The 20787-nt window shown below is 34.6% G+C and overlaps 6 protein-coding genes across 12 annotated transcripts in view; 3 read left to right on the plus strand and 3 right to left on the minus strand.

The window, feature by feature from the left end:
- Positions 1-20787, plus strand: part of LOC125776748 (uncharacterized) — a 251208-nt gene that overhangs the window by 59401 nt on the left and 171020 nt on the right. The window lies entirely within an intron of this gene.
- On the plus strand, positions 1348-2813 carry LOC125777009 (uncharacterized). The gene is made up of 3 exons (XM_049450751.1): positions 1348-1874; positions 1929-2127; positions 2185-2813. The coding sequence occupies exons 1-3, from the start codon at positions 1702-1704 to the stop codon at positions 2686-2688; spliced, it is 876 nt and encodes a 291-aa protein (XP_049306708.1). The 5' UTR covers positions 1348-1701; the 3' UTR covers positions 2689-2813.
- Positions 3037-4643, minus strand: LOC125778041 (putative nuclease HARBI1). Its single transcript, XM_049454115.1, has 4 exons — positions 4218-4643; positions 3714-4152; positions 3509-3653; positions 3037-3425 (listed from the first exon to the last, which is right to left on the minus strand). The coding sequence occupies exons 1-4, from the start codon at positions 4316-4318 to the stop codon at positions 3037-3039; spliced, it is 1074 nt and encodes a 357-aa protein (XP_049310072.1). The 5' UTR covers positions 4319-4643.
- Positions 4826-6252, plus strand: LOC125777007 (uncharacterized). Its single transcript, XM_049450734.1, has 3 exons — positions 4826-5322; positions 5377-5575; positions 5633-6252. Exons 1-3 carry the CDS (start codon positions 5150-5152, stop codon positions 6194-6196), a joined length of 936 nt encoding a protein of 311 aa, XP_049306691.1. The 5' UTR covers positions 4826-5149; the 3' UTR covers positions 6197-6252.
- Positions 6504-10652, minus strand: LOC125777003 (putative nuclease HARBI1). Of its 2 annotated transcripts, XM_049450689.1 has the most exons (5): positions 7705-10652; positions 7201-7639; positions 6996-7140; positions 6704-6912; positions 6504-6642 (listed from the first exon to the last, which is right to left on the minus strand). In XM_049450689.1, exons 1-5 carry the CDS (start codon positions 7746-7748, stop codon positions 6637-6639), a joined length of 843 nt encoding a protein of 280 aa, XP_049306646.1. In that variant the 5' UTR covers positions 7749-10652; the 3' UTR covers positions 6504-6636. The 2 variants fall into 2 exon arrangements, with proteins under 2 accessions (XP_049306646.1, XP_049306639.1); XM_049450682.1 differs by having other exon boundaries at positions 6530-6912.
- Positions 10791-20787, minus strand: part of LOC105222700 (probable serine/threonine-protein kinase DDB_G0282963) — an 84121-nt gene continuing 74124 nt past the window's right edge. For 3 of the 6 annotated variants that reach the window (XM_049449665.1, XM_049449647.1, XM_049449657.1), the window contains one exon: positions 10791-13748. In XM_049449665.1, the coding sequence (XP_049305622.1) occupies positions 13687-13748 (62 nt within the window). In that variant the 3' untranslated portion in view covers positions 10791-13686. The remainder of the gene's footprint in view (positions 13749-20787) is intronic. The other 3 variants (XR_007421841.1, XR_007421837.1, XR_007421835.1) reach the window with 3 other exon arrangements.

Below are 20787 nucleotides of genomic sequence, written 5' to 3' on the forward strand. Positions count from 1 at the left end.
ACACGGCGGCGAAGAACTGATAAGAGCATGTATCAGCTTCTTTGTAAAATATGGTCGAATGAAAGCGTGCCCAACGATTGGAATTTAAGTGTGCTATGCCCAATCCATAAAAAAGGAGACCCCACAATCTGCGCCAACTACCGTGGGATAAGTCTCCTCAACATCGCGTATAAGGTTCTGTCGAGCGTATTGTGTGAAAGATTAAAGCCCACCGTCAACAAACTGATTGGACCTTATCAGTGTGGCTTCAGACCTGGTAAATCAACAACCGACCAGATATTCACCATGCGCCAAATCTTGGAAAAGACCCGTGAAAGGAGAATCGACACTCACCACCTATTCGTCGATTTCAAAGCTGCTTTCGACAGCACGAAAAGGAGCTGCCTTTATGCAGCGATGTCTGAATTTGGTATCCCCGCAAAACTAATACGGCTGTGTAAACTGACGTTGAGCAACACGAAAAGCTCCGTCAGGATCGGGAAGGACTTCTCCGAGCCGTTCGATACCAAACGAGGGTTCAGACAAGGCGACTCCCTATCGTGCGACTTTTTCAATCTGCTGCTGGAGAAAATAGTTCGAGCTGCAGAACTTAACAGAAAAGGTACCATCTTCTATAAGAGTGTACAACTGCTGGCGTATGCGGATGATATTGATATCATCGGCCTCAACACCCGCGCCGTTAGTTCTGCTTTCTCCAGACTGGACAAGGAAGCAAAAGAAATGGGTCTGGCAGTGAACGAGGGCAAGACGAAATATCTCCTGTCATCAAACAAACAGTCGTCGCACTCGCGACTTGGTACTCACGTCACTGTTGACAGTCATAACTTTGAAGTTGTAGATAATTTCGTCTATCTTGGAACCAGCGTAAACACCACCAACAATGTCAGCCTAGAAATCCAACGCAGGATAACTCTTGCCAGCAGGTGCTACTTTGGACTAAGTAGGCAATTGAGAAGTAAAGTCCTCTCCCGACGAACAAAAACCAAACTCTATAAGTCACTCATAATTCCCGTCCTGCTATATGGTGCAGAGGCCTGGACGATGTCAACAACATATGAGTCGACGTTGCGAGTTTTCGAGAGAAAAGTTCTGCGAAAGATTTATGGTCCTTTGCGCGTTGGCCACGGCGAATATCGCATTCGATGGTCCGTTGGAAGGACCAAGTGGAGAAGGACCTGGCCTCGCTTGGAATATCCAATTGGCGCCACGTTGCGAAAAGAAGAAACGACTGGCGCGCGGTTGTTAACTCGGCTATAATCGCATAAGCGGTGTCTACGCCAATTAAGAAGAAGAAATACAAAAATTTTGTGCACATAAATTATTTTTTTTTTAATGAGGTATTCCATTCTTTGGTTCCTTGTTTCTGTTCTTTATTTCCAAAAATTATAAAAAAAAAACTCATTTTCATAAATTTGTCTATTACGAATGTTTATATACTCGTTCACGTATGTCATCATACCAGATTACGATAGAGGCGTTACGATCGATTCGAAATACAGCTATTTACATGACGAGTGATACCTTCACGAATTGAACGATTCGACCCCAGTTTGCTATCGTATGTCATAATGCCAATCACCGCATGCGATTGACGTATCACATACTTTTCTTTTGTAGGCTTGCCGATCCGTGCACGGATGTAACGATTCGACCCCAGGGGGGTTACTCTGTAAGGCGTTTCGCAAGTGAAAAAGCTCGTAAATGAAAAAAAGCAACTCCGTAAGGCGACAAGCGCATTGGAAATTGCGTTTTGCGCACTTATTTTTACCCCTTCGCAATGGCAGCACTCTGTATTGCGTAAACGACTGTCAAATCTGTGCGTTTAACGTATTTTTGATTCGATATCAAACTGGCAAACGCAACGGACAAAAAATGTAAGTTTATAATGCATATTTGTAGTTTTAATTTAAAAATAAATTATTTAACAGGGAACATTCAAAAAATAAACAGACAAACCCAACACAGTTCGAAATTTTAATCAATTTTATGAATACACATTCGGAACTTTCCAAAGGACAACTTAAAACTGTGGACGCGAAAAATGCAGCAAATAATTTGTGGAAAGAGTTGGTATGTGACCTTAATGCTGCGGGGCCACCATCGCGCGATGTTTTAAAATGGAAAAAGGTAAAAAAGATTAAATATAAATGATTTTTGAAGCACATATTACTTAATTATTTAAAGGTTTGGTCGGATTATAAAACCCATTTAAAAGCAAAAATGCGGCGGAACAAAGTAAGTATTTCTGGAACTGGTGGTGGTCCTCCAAGTCATTGCTCCTTAACACCGTTGGAGGAGCAGGTTAGTGAACTTCTGGCAATGGAAATATCCGTCAGTGGAATAAGCGGCACCTCAGAATTTGGTGCAGCACAATTAACACAACCAAGTGGGTCAGACATCACAACCGACGAATTCCGACAGAATGAACCAACGCCAGTGGATGAAATGCCACATTGTTCACGACAAAGAGTCGCTCCGCAAAAGAAAGATAGCCTTTTAAATAAGCAGGTGGATAACCAAATCGCTTATCACAAAGGCTCATTAAAAGTGTTATCTGAAATTAATGAAAATCTCAAGATAATTTCAAAATGTATGAAAAAAAACATAAAATGGCTAAAAGAAAATATAAATTGGCTGTTGAAAAATTCGAACACAAAAAAAGGATTGATTTGGACAAAACAAAACTAAAATTTGCAACACTAGAACTAAAAAAGCAAATGCTTGAAATTGAACGGTCCGGCCAATAAAAATATTGTATTTTAGTTATTGATATTGAAGTCTGTTACTTTTTTGTAATACTTACTGATAATTACTTATTTGTTATATTAATAGTTTAAATAATTGTTTTGATTTAAAAACGTATTTTGTGTTGATGTGATAGTTTTTACTTTTTATTACATACAAGTATATAATACTTACATATATAGATATGTATACACATGTGCAAGAGACTAAACCTTTATATCATTAATGTGAATTTTAAACAAATAAATGTGAAAAATTAAAATGTTTACTTAACTAAATAGTGTTATATGTTTATAAAGTAGTCATACTGTTTTTTATTTGATCCCTTAAGCGTTTAGCAATATTGGTTTCATTCGCATTTCCTATGGTTTCAGTATAACTAGCATCGACTTCTTCAACTTCTATTGCTATATTGGCAGGTGATTCCACATTAAAAAAAAAAGTGCAAATATTATGAAGAGCACAACATACGTTCAAAATTTGCACCACTTTTTCTGGGGCATAATGTAGTTCTCTAGAAGCTAAAAGGCATCGGAACCGCGCTTTTAATACTCCAAATACTCGTTCTATAAAGGATCTGGCTTTTGAAAACTTGTAGTTGTAATAACTCTCAGCAGAGTTTTCAGGAGCATTTCTATATGGAGTTAAAAGCCATGGCTCAAGCGGATATCCAGAGTCGCCTATAAGAAAAAAATTAAGTTAGCAAAATAATTGATGCATATAACAGCTAACGAGTAAAATTAACGAATGTGTATATGCTCACCAAGAATGCGAATTCCTCTTTCTCCATTCATATAGTTGGTTTGTAAATATTGGCGTTCGCTTGATAAATTCCACACATGTGAATCATGACACGCCCCAGCAAACCGACCGTTAACGGCTTTGATCATCATCTTATGATCACATATCTAGGTTTTGGAAACAATATTTATAAAAAACCAAGATAAATTAAAAAACAATTGCCTTACCACCATAGCGTTTATACTATGTTTTAATTTCCTATTGAAATATAAATGTTCATTTACGGCCGGTCGTATCATTTGGATGTGAGTACCATCCACCACTCCAATTACTCCTGGAATTCCTGACACTGAGTAAAAATCTCGGTTCGCTTCATTTTTCTCCTCTGATGTCATTCCAAAAGTTATATGTTTTGGACACAGCACTTTTTCAATCGCTTTGCAAACTTCAAACATACAACGCGAAACAGTTTGTTGAGCTAGTCCTGTATGATGATCTTGTCCAATTTGCTGTTGATACCCTCCCTGCGCCAAAAATTTTAAAGTTGCCGCTAATTTCACAATTTCGGGTATTCCTGTGGATCTGCGTGGAGTTTTTAGCTCACCACTTATGCTATCCAACACATATTTGAACGATTCCTTGCTTAGGCGAAAGTTTTGCACGAAACTATTTGGGAGTAGAAGCACAAACAAGTTTAAAGAATTGCATTACACTTTATCATTCAAACTTACCTTTTTTCACTAAGACTCATCACATTGGACTTGTCCCTAATCATTTTCCGCTCCACTCGTTCATTTTTTTCGGTTTCCTCCCATAACAAAACGCAATCCATATTCACACCTTTTTTTATTTATTTAAAATTACTTTTATATAAGTATGCATAAAACTCTTCAAATTTAATTATGTTTGTCTGTCAATTTTTTACACTTCTTCACTTCTCTGTTATTGGTTTTGTTTTCATTCTCCTTCGTTTCGGTCAGTAATGTCAACTATACTGAAGATTTCTCAACGGGAAAACAGTGCAACACTGTTTACAATGCGAAAGTGTTACAGAGTACCGATTGCCCTTCGCAACGCAATTCACTTTCGCAACGCATTGCTATTCGTAACGCCTTACAGAGTAACCCCCCAGGCTTTTCAGTGCTATTCCTAGTCATACACTAAAATTTCGACGCTTATGATTTACAGGAAATCAACTAAAATTAAATATTACCATATTAAATATTTTACTATGCATATTGGAATAGTTCTTTAAATAGCCCAACGTAAACAAAGCATGTTTATTGTTTTGAAATTAGTGCTCGACTGAAGTTCTGTAGCAAGCAAAAGAATCCTGCTTGACAGCTACAACTTGAGAAAACGTCTACCAATTTAAGAATAAGCAAATAAACGTATTAAAAATAATATATTTATACAAAATTCAGATTTTTCAAAATATTTTTGAATTATTTTTATTTTTAAAAACTGTCTTTTAATTCGCTGAACTATGTCAATGTCGTCGTATATCTCACACAGCTCATCGTTTCATCGAATGCGATATTCGCCGTGGGCAACGCGCAAAGGACCATAAATATTTCGCAGAACTTTTCTCAAGAAAACTTGCAACGTCGACTCATCTGGGGGGTTACTCTGTAAGGCGTTTCGCAAGTGAAAAAGTTCGTAAATGAAAAAAAGCAACTCTGTAAGGCGACAAGCGCATTGGAAATTGCGTTTTGCGCACTTATTTTTACCCCTTCGCAATGGCAGCACTCTGTATTGCGTAAACGACTGTCAAATCTGTGCGTTTAACGTATTTTTGATTCGATATCAAACTGGCAAACGCAACGGACAAAAAATGTAAGTTTATAATGCATATTTGTAGTTTTAATTTAAAAATAAATTATTTAACAGGGAACATTCAAAAAATAAACAGACAAACCCAACACAGTTCGAAATTTTAATAAATTTTATGAATACACATTCGGAACTTTCCAAAGGACAACTTAAAACTGTGGACGCGAAAAATGCAGCAAATAATTTGTGGAAAGAGTTGGTATGTGACCTTAATGCTGCGGGGCCACCATCGCGCGATGTTTTAAAATGGAAAAAGGTAAAAAAGATTAAATATAAATGATTTTTGAAGCACACATTACTTAATTATTTAAAGGTTTGGTCGGATTATAAAACCCATTTAAAAGCAAAAATGCGGCGGAACAAAGTAAGCATTTCTGGAACTGGTGGTGGTCCTCCAAGTCATTGCTCCTTAACACCGTTGGAGGAGCAGGTTAGTGAACTTCTGGCAATGGAAATATCCGTCAGTGGAATAAGCGGCACCTCAGAATTTGGTGCAGCACAATTAACACAACCAAGTGGGTCAGACATCACAACCGACGAATTCCGACAAAATGAACCAACGCCAGTGGATGAAATGCCACATTGTTCACGACAAAGAGTCGCTCCGCAAAAGAAAGATAGCCTTTTAAATAAGCAGGTGGATAACCAAATCGCTTATCACAAAGGTTCATTAAAAGTGTTATCCGAAATTAATGAAAATCTAAAGGTAATTTCAAAATGTATGAAAAAAAAACATAAAATGGCTAAAAGAAAATATAAATTGGCCGTTGAAAAATTCGAACACAAAAAAAGGATTGATTTGGACAAAACAAAACTAAAATTTGCAACACTAGAACTAAAAAAGCAAATGCTAGAAATTGAACGGTCCGGCCAATAAAAATATTGTATTTTAGTTATTTATATTGAAGTCTGTTACTTATTTTTTAATACTTACTGATAATTACTTATTTATTATATTAATAGTTCAAATGAATTGTTTTGATTTAAAAACGTATTTTGTGTTGATGTGATAGTTTTTACTTTTTATTACATACAAGTATATAATACTTACATATATAGATATGTATACACATGTGCAAGAGACTAAAGCTTTATATCATTAATGTGAATTTTAATAATATTAATAATAATTTAATAATATTAATTAATAATAAATGTGAAAATGTGAAAAATTAAAATGTTTACTTAACTAAATAGTGTTATATGGTTATTAAGTAGTCATACTGTTTTTTATTTGATCCCTTAAACGTTTAGCAATATTGGTTTCATTCGCATTTCCTATGGTTTCAGTATAACTAGCATCGACTTCTTCAACTTCTATTGCTATATTGGCAGGTGATTCCACATTAAAAAGAGTGCAAATATTATGAAGAGCACAACATACGTTCAAAATTTGCACCACTTTTTCTGGGGCATAATGTAGTTCTCTAGCTGCTAAAAGGCATCGGAACCGCGCTTTTAACACTCCAAATACTCGTTCTATAAAGGATCTGGCTTTTGAAAACTTGTAGTTGTAATAACTCTCGGCAGAGTTTTCAGGAGCATTTCTATATGGGGTTAAAAGCCATGGCTCAAGCGGATATCCAGAGTCGCCTATAAGAAAAAAATTAAGTTAGCAAAATAATAGATGCATATAACAGCTAACGAGTAAAATTAACTAATGTGTATATGCTCACCAAGAATACGAATTCCTCTTTCTCCATTCATATAGTTGGTTTGTAAATATTGGCGTTCGCTTGATAAATTCCACACATGTGAATCATGACACGCCCCAGCAAACCGACCGTTAACGGCTTTGATCATCATCTTATGATCACATATCTAGGTTTTGGAAACAATATTTATAAAAAACCAAGATAAATTAAAAAACAATTGCCTTACCACCATAGCGTTTATACTATGTTTTAATTTCCTATTGAAATATAAATGTTCATTTACGGCCGGTCGTATCATTTGGATGTGAGTACCATCCACCACTCCAATTACTCCTGGAATTCCTGACACTGCGTAAAAAGCTCGTTTCGCTTCATTTTTCTCCTCTGATGTCATTCCAAAAGTTATATGTTTTGGACACAGCACTTTTTCAATCGCTTTGCAAACTTCAAACATACAACGCGAAACAGTTTGTTGAGCTAGTCCTGTATGATGATCTTGTCCAATTTGCTGTTGATACCCTCCCTGTGCCAAAAATTTTAAAGTTGCCGCTAATTTCACAATTTCGGGTATTCCTGTGGACCTGCGTGGAGTTTTTAGCTCACCACTTATGCTATCCAACACATATTTGAACGATTCCTTGCTTAGGCGAAAGTTTTGCACGAAACTATTTGGGAGTAGAAGCACAAACAAGTTTAAAGAATTGCATTACACTTTATCATTCAAACTTACCTTTTTTCACTAAGACTCATCACATTGGACTTGTCCCTAATCATTTTCCGCTCCACTCGTTCATTTTTTTCGGTTTCCTCCCATAACAAAACGCAATCCACATTTACACCTTTTTTTATTTATTTAAAATTACTTTTATATAAGTATGCATAAAACTCTTCAAATTTAATTATGTTTATCTGTCAATTTTTTACACTTCTTCACTTCTCTGTTATTGGTTTTGTTTTCATTCTCCTTCGTTTCGGTCAGTAATGTCAACTATACTAAAGATTTCTCAACGGGAAAACAGTGCAACACTGTTTACAATGCGAAAGTGTTACAGAGTACCGATTGCCCTTCGCAACGCAATTCACTTTCGCAACGCATTGCTATTCGTAACGCCTTACAGAGTAACCCCCCAGATGTTGTCATCGTCTATGCCTCTGTACCATATAGCAGGACGGGAATAATGAGTGACTTACAGAATTTTGTTTTTGTTCGTCAAGAGGGGACTTTACTTCTCAATTGCCTACTTAAGCCGAAGTAGCACCTGTTGGCAAGAGATATTCTGTGTTGGTAACGATGCTGACGTTGTTGTTGGTCTTGATGCTTGTTCCAAGATAGACTAAATTATCTACATCTCCGTTATCACGGACAACCTTCGGCCATTGATTCACGTTTTGCCAAAGAGTCAATCAGCCCTATCACGCAATCCATCGTAGCAAAGCTACGAATACGAATGTCCGCTACGAATACGAACAATTTGCTATCATTGAATTCATGTGAATTCGAAACTTTTGTTGCCAGACTGAATTTTGAATTCTGACATTTCGAAATGAGCTGTGTAGAAGAAAAAATAAAAATTAGGATTAATAAAAGTGGAAACGTTTATATTCAAATTGATTTACGAACAAAAAATATGTATTCGCTAACGTTTTCATTTATGTTGCTTGAGGAAGAACGTGAGAGAAGTCGGCGTGATATAAAAATTCACCGAAAATCACTGAGGGACAGGAGTAACCCTTTCGATGTGGACGAAACAATGTACAGTTCATAAATCCATAAAAATTCATTGTTAAATTTTATTAAAATTATTTTTCTAAAACAGGTTTATTAAAAACTATCGCTTAAATAAGGCGGCCTTTACGTATGTCCTCGATGTTCTAGAGTGCAAGTTCTTCAAGATCGTCGTCTATATCTTTACTTCATCGATTGTCTTCAGTTTTACGGTTTTTATCTGAAGGAGGCTATCAGCATGGAGTGGGTAAAGACTTCTATATTCCAATGGCTCAGTCAACATTTTGTTGCATCTTAAAAGAAGTATTGGGATTGCTTCAGTCTCATTTGTGCCCTCAGTGGATAAACCTCGATTTAAGTGACGTTGAAAAAAGGGAAGCGAAAAAGGTTTTTTCAAGGAAATACGGATCTCCAGGCGCGATTTTATGTGTAGACGGGACACGTATTAAAATCGTTGCCCCAACTAAAGATAAGTTTCTCTATTATAACCGCAAAGGATACTTTAGTATCAATGCCATGATTGTAAGTTTGGTGACAAATTCGCATTTCAAACATCTTAATCAATGTTTTGCAGATATGTGACAATAAAATGAAAATACGTTATGTGAATGCTCAGTTTCCTGGCAGCAATCACGACTCCCACATATGGAAATTTATTTCTCCGTTAGCACAAACCTGTCGTACAAAAATTCCGCTAAACTTAACAATTTTCCGTTCCGAGTGAATTCAGTGAATGCAATTCTACGAATTTCGAACTTATTTTCGGAACTGTTCGAATTGCATGATAGCAGTTTCGTAACTTTCCCGAAAAAACAGTCTACGATGGATTGCGTGATAGGGCTGAATGTGTCGAAGCACTGACGCGAAGACAAAGCGTCACAACAATGTGTTGTTGGTAGAAAATCCGAGCTGTGTTGAATGAAACTAACAAACAGTCGCCGATTGTCACCGCTTTTCTTGCCGCTCCACCCTGATTTTTGCGAGTCACTGCAAAATATTTTTTGACAAATATTTTAAATCGACGAGAACTATGTTGCCTGTTTTATCACTCTTTTCTGTGTTTTGGGAGTTTGCGAGGTTGTCAGTTTTTCTTCCAGAGGAACATCAGAAAGTTGTTCAATTATGATTTTTAGATTTTGCCATCGTCGCGAAAAGACGCTTATAGGCATGCTCAGGGAGATATTGAAGCGAGGTCGCTTGTAGAATGTGCGCATGCGTTTATGAATGAAAATGTTTTTGTTGAAAGATGTACTACTTTCGGGCTTCGCCAATTTTACTGCCACATTGACTTGTAATGCTTATGCTATTTGAGACGATAGTTGGTTTTGTAGAACTATGCTTTAATTTTTGCTTGTGCATTATTTGTTCGGCAATGTATACAAATATTGTATATGAACATATAAGTATATACAAGAATCTATAAACATGCAGATCAATGCTCGTACATGTAATATATTGATAAGTAATAAAATCATGATTTGAATTTCTGACCGCTCACACGTGCACATACATTCATATGAGCATGTGCAGATACATAACATTAATATGATAGATGTATTTATATGCTGTTGTGATAATTTAAGAGGCTATACCAGTGGGACAATTTCAAAACAAAAATTGTTTTTACTATTTCGATAGTTTATGTCTCCAAAAATATCCTGTGAAATCAGCAAGGTTGTATCTTGAATAGTTTTTAGACAGTAGCGTTCTAAACGACATTTTTCAAAATTACTAACATCACAACTTAACGAGAAATTAACCGATCGACTTCAAATCAAAAATTAAATTCGGCAAATTTTTTATGTGGAAACGTTCGTGAGTTACTAAAGACAAACAAAGTTGTATGAACATTGGTAGAATGATCTAGATCACGCGATCAGAAGCCGGGCTGCCATGCGTAATTTTGGTCTACGGTTGCCTAACCGGTACTTTACTCGCGCTATTTGCCGTAACAATAAGTTCTAACATAGGAGGTATATATGAGCAAGGATGGATTGACAAGGAATTTTTTATTTATTTTTAGACAGAAAGTTAACAAAAACCATTCGTCATTTCCATATCGCACTACAAATATTCAATTAAAACAAATGTAGTTTTAAATAATATATTTATTAGACTTTTTCTTGAGTTATTAATAAAAAGTGTAGCGTACGCACTTATAAATGAAATAATTTGTTTCGCATACTTACTATTTCACATTTATATAAGTAAATGTAAATTTTATATTAGCTATATTAATCTTTGTTTTAAATTTGTAAACATTATAGATGATATCGTAATTACCATCGAATATTAAGTTTTTACATTTCATTAGATGGTGTATAGACTTAATACTAAATTTTCTTTTAAGACACTTTGATTTTATATAAGTTATTTGTTTCTTTATCCAATGTTATGTGCTTAAATTATCATTCCAGTTATCTTTTCGCAACTATTACGAATATAAATATAATAAATATTTCAAGAAAAAACTTATCATTAATGCACATTTTAGTTATCGCTTATACCTATACCTAACATAACTATATATGTATATACAGATATTTTCAATATAACCTATTACACCGTTTTCATCCGCCTCAAAGGAAATACTAACACATACACTTATATTTAAGAATACATACAAACTATTAATTGATTTCATCATTCTGTTTATTTACAATTTTTACATAAGTAGGTATGTGTGTATGTAAATAGCATTATTATAATCATATTAATTAGATTTAAGTCTCAGTTTCGAAGGTCTATTTATTAAACAATAATTATCTTTTAATAATATTGCATTTGAACTAATTCTTTATATTTATATATATTTTTTTCATTATATTTTCGCTTGGTTTGACAATTCACCCTTTCATTAATCACTACAAACTATGGTTTGTTAAATTAAAACGCTTCCATAATAATAAATTATGAATAATTTATAGATACTTTAGGCTTACTTTCAATAATAAAATAATATAGTAAGTATATATATAATAACTTATGTACATGCGGGTTTATTATGCGAATATTACAGTTTTTTAAAATTTTACAATACATTGCAAACATTTTATTAAACACTTTTGATAGAAGAAATGTTTTTATAATGTCTTTCACTTCATAAAAAAAAAACAAATAAACTAATGAGCAACAACTCGTACAAGTTAAAAAAAATCGAAGTATACAATAAGTTCAAATAAACAAATATCTATTTCATTTTACAACTTTCTAAAAAACATGGGCACATACTATATGCGTGAATATTACTGTCCAAGTATTTCAACTTGGAAAATTATTTACGATACATCTCAAATACATGTATTTCATTGATATTTAAAAAGAAGACATCACATTATTGACAAAGCATTGTCCCGCCATACCTTTAAAAGAATTCTATTAAAATTTTTTTAACAATGATCGTGATATCAGTATCAGAATTCTATTAACATTCTTTTAATAATATTCTTGATATCAGTAAATATAAACAAATTAAACAGTAGTTTTGGTATTAGCAAAATTGACAACGACGAAGATGGAAATATTTGAAAATGAAATATTGAGTCTTAATTTTTATTCTTCAAAAATATATATAATCTGTGGTAAAATGTGTCATTTCCTTTGCAGTTGATTATATATTGTTGACCGGGAACGCTTGGAAAAAATTAAAAAAAAAAATACAGGGGGAATAATAAATAATCAACGAATTCGACAGGTGTAAATTATGTACAATACTAGAAAGATATTTACAAATAAGAAAATTATTTTTTAATTAATTAAATTTTGTTCAATTACGTTTCATTTGCATTTATTTTCTCTAAATCTCTTGACTAGATATACTACTACCAATAATACCAAATTCATTTCTATTGATAAATTCAAATGCATCATATTATAAAAAGGCTCCGATTTGATATTTTTGAAACTGACTGCAGTTTACCTCAATGATTGCCTGTTTTTTGTTTCCTTTAGTAGTATCTGCAATTTAATTAAATTTATTACTCAAAATTTAATTACAACTCTAAATGTCCGTACATACATACAGTCGAGTTTAATAGCTTCAAATAACATTATCGTTATAAATAATAATAAATATTTACATGACTTTTAACGACTTTATTGCCACTGCGTTGTTTGTTTATGCCAATGAGTGAGACACTTGTAATTATCAAATACTTTTTATGTAATTGGTCGTTCTTGATCATTTTCATCTTTTTCCAAGCCTTTTGCTACATTATGTAGTCTACTCTCAAGCCCAATAGTATGTGGTTGTACTTGAGGGTCGGCTTGGTAGGAGCTTGGGTCCATGTCTTCACTCAAATGAATTATATCAAAAATATTATTTGGCTGATCCTGACTTCTTCGAATAAGACGCTGACCCCAATCATCTGTGGAATCTTTGATATTTCTTAAAGGTTTTGTACTGGATGAACAACCTATTCCGCCTGAGCGGACTAGATTATCTGCCGAAATTATTGCTCTTGGTGATAACAGTTCATGAATAACTTCATCCCCGTCAAAGTTTAGTATATTGTTCAAGCACAAATTAAACTCATTGTAATCTGAAAAGCTACTACAATCTAATGGATTCACAGGGGAAATTTCGGAGAGCAAGTCGTTTTCAACTTCTGAATCCAATCTGCTATTATAAAACATTATATGTTCACGTCCCATGCATTCTAAATCTTCTATTTCTTCAATAACCTCTGTACTCGAGATTGATTTCGGTAAGTTTTTACAGTCCATTTCCTTATTAACACTAAAAGCGCTTAAATATTGATTTGTATCTGCATTTTCAGTAACAAACGAATTTTTTCGGTCACTTTCATCTTTGAAGTCACCATTTTTCTTACTGTCATCAACTAAAGCATACATTGAGAATTCATCCTGCGTCTCGGCCAATAAAGAGCAATTTTTGCTTTCGAGTTCTTCAACTCCAAATTCACCTAGTTCCATATCGCCATCGTCGCCTACATTTAAATTTGTAGCCGAGGCGCAAGACAATGGTCACTTATAATCGCGGGAGTTTCGTCTTCTTCGTCCTTCAGTTAGCTGTGCCTCTCCAATAACTGAAAAATGTTAAGTTTTACTTTAGAATTTTAATCACTTTTTAATTTTTAAATTTTGTAATTAATTAGAAACATTATTGAGAAAACATACGTAACTATTTTAAAAACGATATTGTTTTCACAAAAACTGCTAAAAACCAAACTTATTTTTAGTTGTGATGTTATGAATCAGAAGTCAACTCGTTTGCAGAACGTAAATTGCTATCCATTGCCTCTACACATCAGCGCAAAGTACCTATGCTAAAGCGGATTTCTCCTCAGTTCATTCAAACATAAGAAGGTTTCTATTAAAATCCATCAATAACAAGTACGGAAGAGCTAAGTTCGGGTGCAACCGAACATTTAACACTCTTGCAACTTGCCAGAATCAAAGCCCGGGAAATACTTTAAGGTGTAAAACGTCAACCGGAGGATCGACATTCAACAATTTTATATATCCATATACTAAATATAACTCATATACTGATAGAAACATGTTTGTTAGAAGAACGAAAATTAATAAAGTAAAGTCAGCCGGATGATCGCAACTACTGATATTACAAGGTGATTTCCAAAGTAAACCGTGTCTAGCGCCCCCTGTTGACTGGTGCGTTGGAATCCACTATCTTTATAGATTGTCCAGTGAGAATTTCATGACATTTCATCGATTGGAAGTTATAGCGTTTTAAGTGTCAGTATGTTTGTGTTATCAGTGCGAAAATTAAATTTTGTTTTAAAATTTTGAAGGATGTTTTGGGCCTCAAACGCGTCAAATCTCGACTGGTGCCGAAAACATTGAATTTGTTGGAAAACAGGCGTCGCGTTGAAATATGTGAAACGATGCTTTCCGACTACCAGGGTGTCATGAAATGCATTATAACTGGCGATGAGGCTTGGATCTATGCTTACGACCCCGAAACAACCGATTAATCGAGCAAATATCGTGTCAAAAGAGAGCCGAGACCAAAAAAAAATCGCGCCAAAGTCGGTTAAAAATCAATATCATGTTGACTGTTTTCTTCGATTATCATGGTGTTGTGCATTATGATTTCCTTTCAACCGGTCAGTCAACAAGGAATATTATTTGAACGTTAAGCGTCGTTTGCGTAACGCTATCCGCCTAAAAAGGCCGGAATTGTGGAAAGACAATTCTTGGTTTTTACACCACGATAATGCACCATCCCATACTGCCCTCGTAATTCGTGATCATTTCGCCAAAAACTCAACCCATATCGTTCCGCAACCACTGTATTCACCTGATCTGGAGCCGTGCGACTTCTGGCTGTTCCCCAAGCTCAAAAGACCGCTCCGGGGACACCGTTTTTATACGATAGAGGAGATTCAAGCCGCAGTGAAGACGGAACTGCAGGCCATCCCGGAAAGTGAGGGGATTACTTTGAAAGGGATGAAATTGATTTCAAAGAATAAATAAAGAATTTTCAAAATAAATACAATGTCACCTTTTTTGGGCACACAGTAAATCCAACATGGGGGCCAATTAAAATCAGTGATCACCGGAAATTCCATAGAAACGGTGCGTGAATTCATCAAAAATCAGCCGAAATCATCATTGAAGTTCATGGAAATGGAATTTAACATCTCCAAAACATGCATTTATCGCATTTTGACCGAACATTTGGGCTTACGAAAGGTGTGTGCACGGTTTGTTCCGCACAAATTGACTGACGACCAAAAATTGCTCAGAACCCAACATTCGAAAGACTTCACTGTGACCGATTATTTGACCAAACATCACATTTTAATTTAAATTAAAAAATGCATTTGCCCATGAAAGGATAGCATTATGCAGACGTAGAGGCCATTCAAAAGGCTTGCACCGGCATACTGGCGGCCATACCGGCCAACGAGCTAAAACACTCGTTCGACCGTGCAAAAAGCTGTATCGAAGCAGGAGACTATTTTGCATAAAATAAATTGATTCTACCGAAAAAACCATTTGTTCTGTTTTTTTTTTAAGTCCTGTTTACTTTGGAACGCACCTTGCACATATGCTCTAAATAACTCGTACACTGATCGACAAATTCGGCATAAGATTTGTTAGAAAAACCAAAGTCATTATATGCAGTATGTGATAATTGGGGTAGTATCGACCCGATTTTATCTATTAGCTATTATCATACCACATACTGAAAAAATATTTCCATGGTTTCATTAATGTACCTCACATACAATAACCAATCATTTAGAGCAAAATCAGCCGGATGTACGAAAATCCTGGTAATAGTTATATGTAGGATAGGTCAAGGTCCCAATTGTATCTACAATATTTTAGACACAAAGATACACTGTTATGAGTAAAATTTGCTCTATAGTTTTCATTATTGATTTAAATATTGGCCGATATATGCGGCATAAAGTCACCTGGAAGTTCGAAAATCTTTATATTAGGTATATGGGAGCTCAGGGAAGTAATGGCCCGATTCAACCCATATTTGGTACATAGAATAACTATTGTAAAGAAAAGATTTTCTTTGAATTTTAATTGTATATCTCACACATTAACCTATATTTTCGCCCAAAAGTCAACTATAGATACTAGGGTTCACATATTCGGTACCTAGTTACTTGAAAAGTTTTGTTTGGATTTCGATAATTTTTGGTCATAAGGTGGCATAGTTTACAAAAATTATTAGTGCGAAATTTTATCCCGTTATATTAATTCCTTAGTGATTTGCGTATTGGAAAGTGAAAGAAGAGAGGCATTTTATCGGTTTTCAATTATTGGCGATTTGTGAACGTGGCAGTGGTCCAATTACGCCCATCTACGAACTCGTAATTTTTTGTACTAAGGAGCCCGCATACCAAGATTCATCAAGATATCTCATTTTTACTCAATGTACAGCTTGCACGAACGTACGGACGATAGATAGTGACGCGGATTTCAGTTTTTCTTGTCATCCTGATTATTTATTATGTATACTATATATAATCCTATATCTATCTCGATTAGTTTTAGGTAATACGTACAATTGTTAGGTGAACAAAACTATATTACTCTGTAACAACAGGTTGCAAGTATAATAATAATAATATCGTTCCGATATATAATACATATATACAAAATATTCGAGGACATAGGTAAAATTTTTATAATTTAAGTTATATCAAAAAATTATGCAAACGAAAATGGTACACCATAAAATCACTTAAAAAATAAATTTATTCTAAAAGATGATGTTATGATAAAATTAAAATTTTAAAAACTCTAATGTCAATGTGTTTATTTTTTTGAAAGTCACTCATTGCTGCCATCGTAACTTCCTGAAATTTCTTTTAATTTTCGGTGCAATACACATGTTTTTAATTTTTTTCAATTCTGGATACTCACTGGTTTTCTGAGTTACATACTCGTTAGAGAAATCTTTTTTATGCAGCTTATGGATGATATGTTACACGTGTAAATTTCACTAATTTAGCTAAAAGCTTAGCTTTCTAATCTATTGATAGCTTCATTTTTAGAATAAAACTACCTACAGTACCGACAGCGAGAGTGATTGTCTTGAACACCAATACTGATGAACAATTTTATCCAAAGTTGCAAATACTAAGTATTATTCTTCTACATATTCATTAAAACTACAAAGATGTAAAGATTTTCTAGACATTATATAATATTATACATTTTATGGTTAAAACAAAAAATTTTTATGTATAATTAATAATAATATTAATTATTCACAATTCTTATATATGTTGTACGACCCTGTAATTATTATTTTCTCAAATCCTTTTTTTATTAATGCAACTACTGTGCAAGATGTTCAAATTTATGAAGTAAATTAATTTTTCAAATAATAAACAAAAGACAATATTTTGAAAACCACTTTTTAACTGTGTCAAAACTGTTAACTTAATTCTCAAATTTCCTTAGGTATCCTTTGTTATCTTACTTTTTATCTACCAGAGTTTATAGTCTAAAAAAGCGTTGGGAAATATTTACAACTAGCTGACCCCGCATACGTTAAAAATCTTTTATTTTCGTTTTTTCTAAATTTTTTTCAATATAATGCAGTTTGATAAACAACATTTTTTGGTTTCTTTTCCGGAGCGTAAATGTACAGAGAGGATGGTTTTCCAACAACGAAAAGTGTGCGAACTTCAGTGGCATGCGATGTAGCAATTGTAATTGCTTGCATGCTTCTCAAAAAGTTACACACAGTCTACCATTCACAGTGAGCAATGACTCAAATGAAATTGAACCACGTACATTTATCAATAGCAACCAAAGGTATTAGCAATCGTCTTTTTCGGGAGAATTATGTAAATTCGTCCTAAGGAATTACTTGAGAACACACCTGGTTGTCAATCTACTGGTTAGCCTTGCTTTCTGCGTAACTATTTCTTCGACGATGCATTCCATGTATAATATCAAGGCATTTCCGAATAGAGCAATGTTCTCGCAAACGAATCACTGACGCAAGTTGAGAAAAAACTCGTCAATGTCAATGTTATTGGAAGTGTTTCCGCTGGCTGTACTGTATTCTTTAGGTTGAAAAACCCTCTTTAGCCATTCTCCAAATGAACTGCGAGACGCACAAGAGTCTAAAAACGTTCATGAATTGCAAAAGTAAATACCCTACAAAGCGCTTTATTGCAGTTCACGTATCGACCGTATCGTTCAAGACCAATAACCGCCATATTGGTTCCTTTGGTGACGTACTTACAAACGTATTTTATAGATTACACCAAACTGCAATGCTAAACATTAATATGAGTTTTGAATGTGAATTAGACAACATTGGGAAATATAGTACGATCCATATGTTGTCAATTTCGATATTCACTACTCTAAGTTGTATGGTCGTCTGATGAGCTACGACGATAGAGTGGATATCCATCATTTCCAGTTTGCGATTCCGAAACAAAAGCAAGTGGATAGTGTTTCGTGCATTTATTGTTAGACATACAAACCGAAGTGGGATTGTGGTGTCCGCAAGGTCCATGAACCATATTGGTTTTCATCACTTCGTTTAATACTGGATCTTTCTCTAGATCAGGAATTTCCGCAGAAATAATTTCATCAATTTGATCTGGTGGAACCACTATCCACCATCCAAAGAAGAACATCGTAACTGTTGTTTGAAAAGTCGTGCTGTGACAACGTGACGATCGCTTGCTGATTGACCACGATCAATAATTACACACGTATGTCATCGCATCATGGGACTACTCGTTCACGTGCCTTGGCGTTGATGGCAAAAATAACACCGACCGATATAAGAGGGACCTCTTCGTGGCTTCGTAACAAATTTCATTCTGTAATTGATCACTTCGTTTGAAAGACACATAAAGTTTTCACTGAATAATTTTCAAATTTTTTTTTTTAAATAGCCGGAACAAAAGAGCAAGCGACCGAAATTGGACGATTCAAATACATATAATAATTTACAAATCAAAATATTGAAAAACAAAAGAAAAATGAATTGTATGAAAAAAGTCAATTTTTGGAAATTTCCAATTTTTCGACTTTTTCTTATGAAAAGTTTTTTTTTTATTTCTTAACCTTTGCACATCCACAGCGAACAACTTCTGAAAATTTCATGAAGATTGGTTTCGCCGTTCTCGAGTCTTAGCGTTACTAACAAACGTTCATTTTTACTTACATATGCACATATATACAAAATAAAACGTTTGTATGGGAAAAAGAAAGGACTGTTTTTAGGGGTTTTCCGGCAACTTTCGTAATTTTTTTTACATAAGAACCTTCTCCTAATGGTAACAAATACAACAAAAAAAGAATTAGTGAAATATTTTTTAATGTTTAATTAAAAGATAACGTTAGTACAGTTAGTAAGTACTATACACTGTTCGTATGTTAGTAAGGTTAAGTTTATAGGGATAAGTTTTCTTCTTTAATTTATGTATGTATATATATTTAATTCGAGCTCAAAAAAGTTGGGGGCCACTGCAATTATAGCAAATTAGATAAGATTTAAAAAAATTATCAACTCGATGAAGTCGATGATGACCCATCTTTTAGAGGTGAGTACAGATGAATTATAAGTAATGAGGTATGTAAATAACGGGTGATTTTTTTGAGGTTAGGATTTTCATGCATTAGTATTTGACAGATCACGTGGGATTTCAGACATGGTGCCAAAGAGAAAGATGCTCAGTATGCTTTGACATTTCATCATGAATAGACTTACTAACGAGCAACGCTTGCAAATCATTGAATTTTATTACCAAAATCAGTGTTCGGTTCGAAATGTGTTTCGCGCTTTATTTTGTTCAGCGATGAGGCTCATTTCTGGTTGAATGGCTACGTAAATAAGCAAAATTGCCGCATTTGGGGTGAAGAGCAACCAGAAGCCGTTCAAGAACTGCCCATGCATCCCGAAAAATGCACTGTTTGGTGTGGTTTGTACGCTGGTGGAATCATTGGACCGTATTTTTTCAAAGATGCTGTTGGACGCAACGTTACGGTGAATGGCGATCGCTATCGTTCGATGCTAACAAACTTTTTGTTGCCAAAAATGGAAGAACTGAACTTGGTTGACATGTGGTTTCAACAAGATGGCGCTACATGCCACACAGCTCGCGATTCTATGGCCATTTTGAGGGAAAACTTCGGACAACAATTCATCTCAAGAAATGGACCCGTAAGTTGGCCACCAAGATCATGCGATTTAACGCCTTTAGACTATTTTTTGTGGGGCTACGTCAAGTCTAAAGTCTACAGAAATAAGCCAGCAACTATTCCAGCTTTGGAAGACAACATTTCCGAAGAAATTCGGGCTATTCCGGCCGAAATGCTCGAAAAAGTTGCCCAAAATTGGACTTTCCGAATGGACCACCTAAGACGCAGCCGCGGTCAACATTTAAATGAAATTATCTTCAAAAAGTAAATGTCATGAACCAATCTAACGTTTCAAATAAAGAACCGATGAGATTTTGCAAATTTTATGCGTTTTTTTTTAAAAAAAGTTATCAAGCTCTTAAAAAATCACCCTTTAATTACTGCTGATTTCGGTGCTTCGTCAAGGGCAGAGTGACAGTCTTTACAGAACGGCAGTTCAAATTGTCAGCTATTAGTAAA

The sequence above is a fragment of the Bactrocera dorsalis genome, chromosome 1 (genome assembly GCF_023373825.1).
Source record: "Bactrocera dorsalis isolate Fly_Bdor chromosome 1, ASM2337382v1, whole genome shotgun sequence".
NCBI lineage: Eukaryota > Metazoa > Arthropoda > Insecta > Diptera > Tephritidae > Bactrocera > Bactrocera dorsalis.

Bases quoted from the DNA above. Each gene is read 5' to 3' on its own strand.
- LOC125777009 (XM_049450751.1), top strand. From the start codon at position 1,702: ATGAAAAAAAGCAACTCCGTAAGGCGACAAGCGCATTGGAAATTGCGT. The intron at 1,875-1,928 runs GTAAGTTTATAA...ATTATTTAACAG, and splicing joins AAACGCAACGGACAAAAAAT to GGAACATTCAAAAAATAAAC. The intron at 2,128-2,184 runs GTAAAAAAGATT...AATTATTTAAAG, and splicing joins ATGTTTTAAAATGGAAAAAG to GTTTGGTCGGATTATAAAAC.
- LOC125777007 (XM_049450734.1), top strand. From the start codon at position 5,150: ATGAAAAAAAGCAACTCTGTAAGGCGACAAGCGCATTGGAAATTGCGT. The intron at 5,323-5,376 runs GTAAGTTTATAA...ATTATTTAACAG, and splicing joins AAACGCAACGGACAAAAAAT to GGAACATTCAAAAAATAAAC. The intron at 5,576-5,632 runs GTAAAAAAGATT...AATTATTTAAAG, and splicing joins ATGTTTTAAAATGGAAAAAG to GTTTGGTCGGATTATAAAAC.
- LOC125778041 (XM_049454115.1), bottom strand. From the start codon at position 4,318: ATGGATTGCGTTTTGTTATGGGAGGAAACCGAAAAAAATGAACGAGTG. The intron at 4,153-4,217 runs GTAAGTTTGAAT...ACTCCCAAATAG, and splicing joins ATGAGTCTTAGTGAAAAAAG to TTTCGTGCAAAACTTTCGCC. The intron at 3,426-3,508 runs GTGAGCATATAC...TTTTTCTTATAG, and splicing joins AAGAGGAATTCGCATTCTTG to GCGACTCTGGATATCCGCTT.
- LOC125777003 (XM_049450682.1), bottom strand. From the start codon at position 7,748: ATGATTAGGGACAAGTCCAATGTGATGAGTCTTAGTGAAAAAAG. The intron at 7,141-7,200 runs GTAAGGCAATTG...TCCAAAACCTAG, and splicing joins ATAGTATAAACGCTATGGTG to ATATGTGATCATAAGATGAT. The intron at 6,913-6,995 runs GTGAGCATATAC...TTTTTCTTATAG, and splicing joins AAGAGGAATTCGTATTCTTG to GCGACTCTGGATATCCGCTT.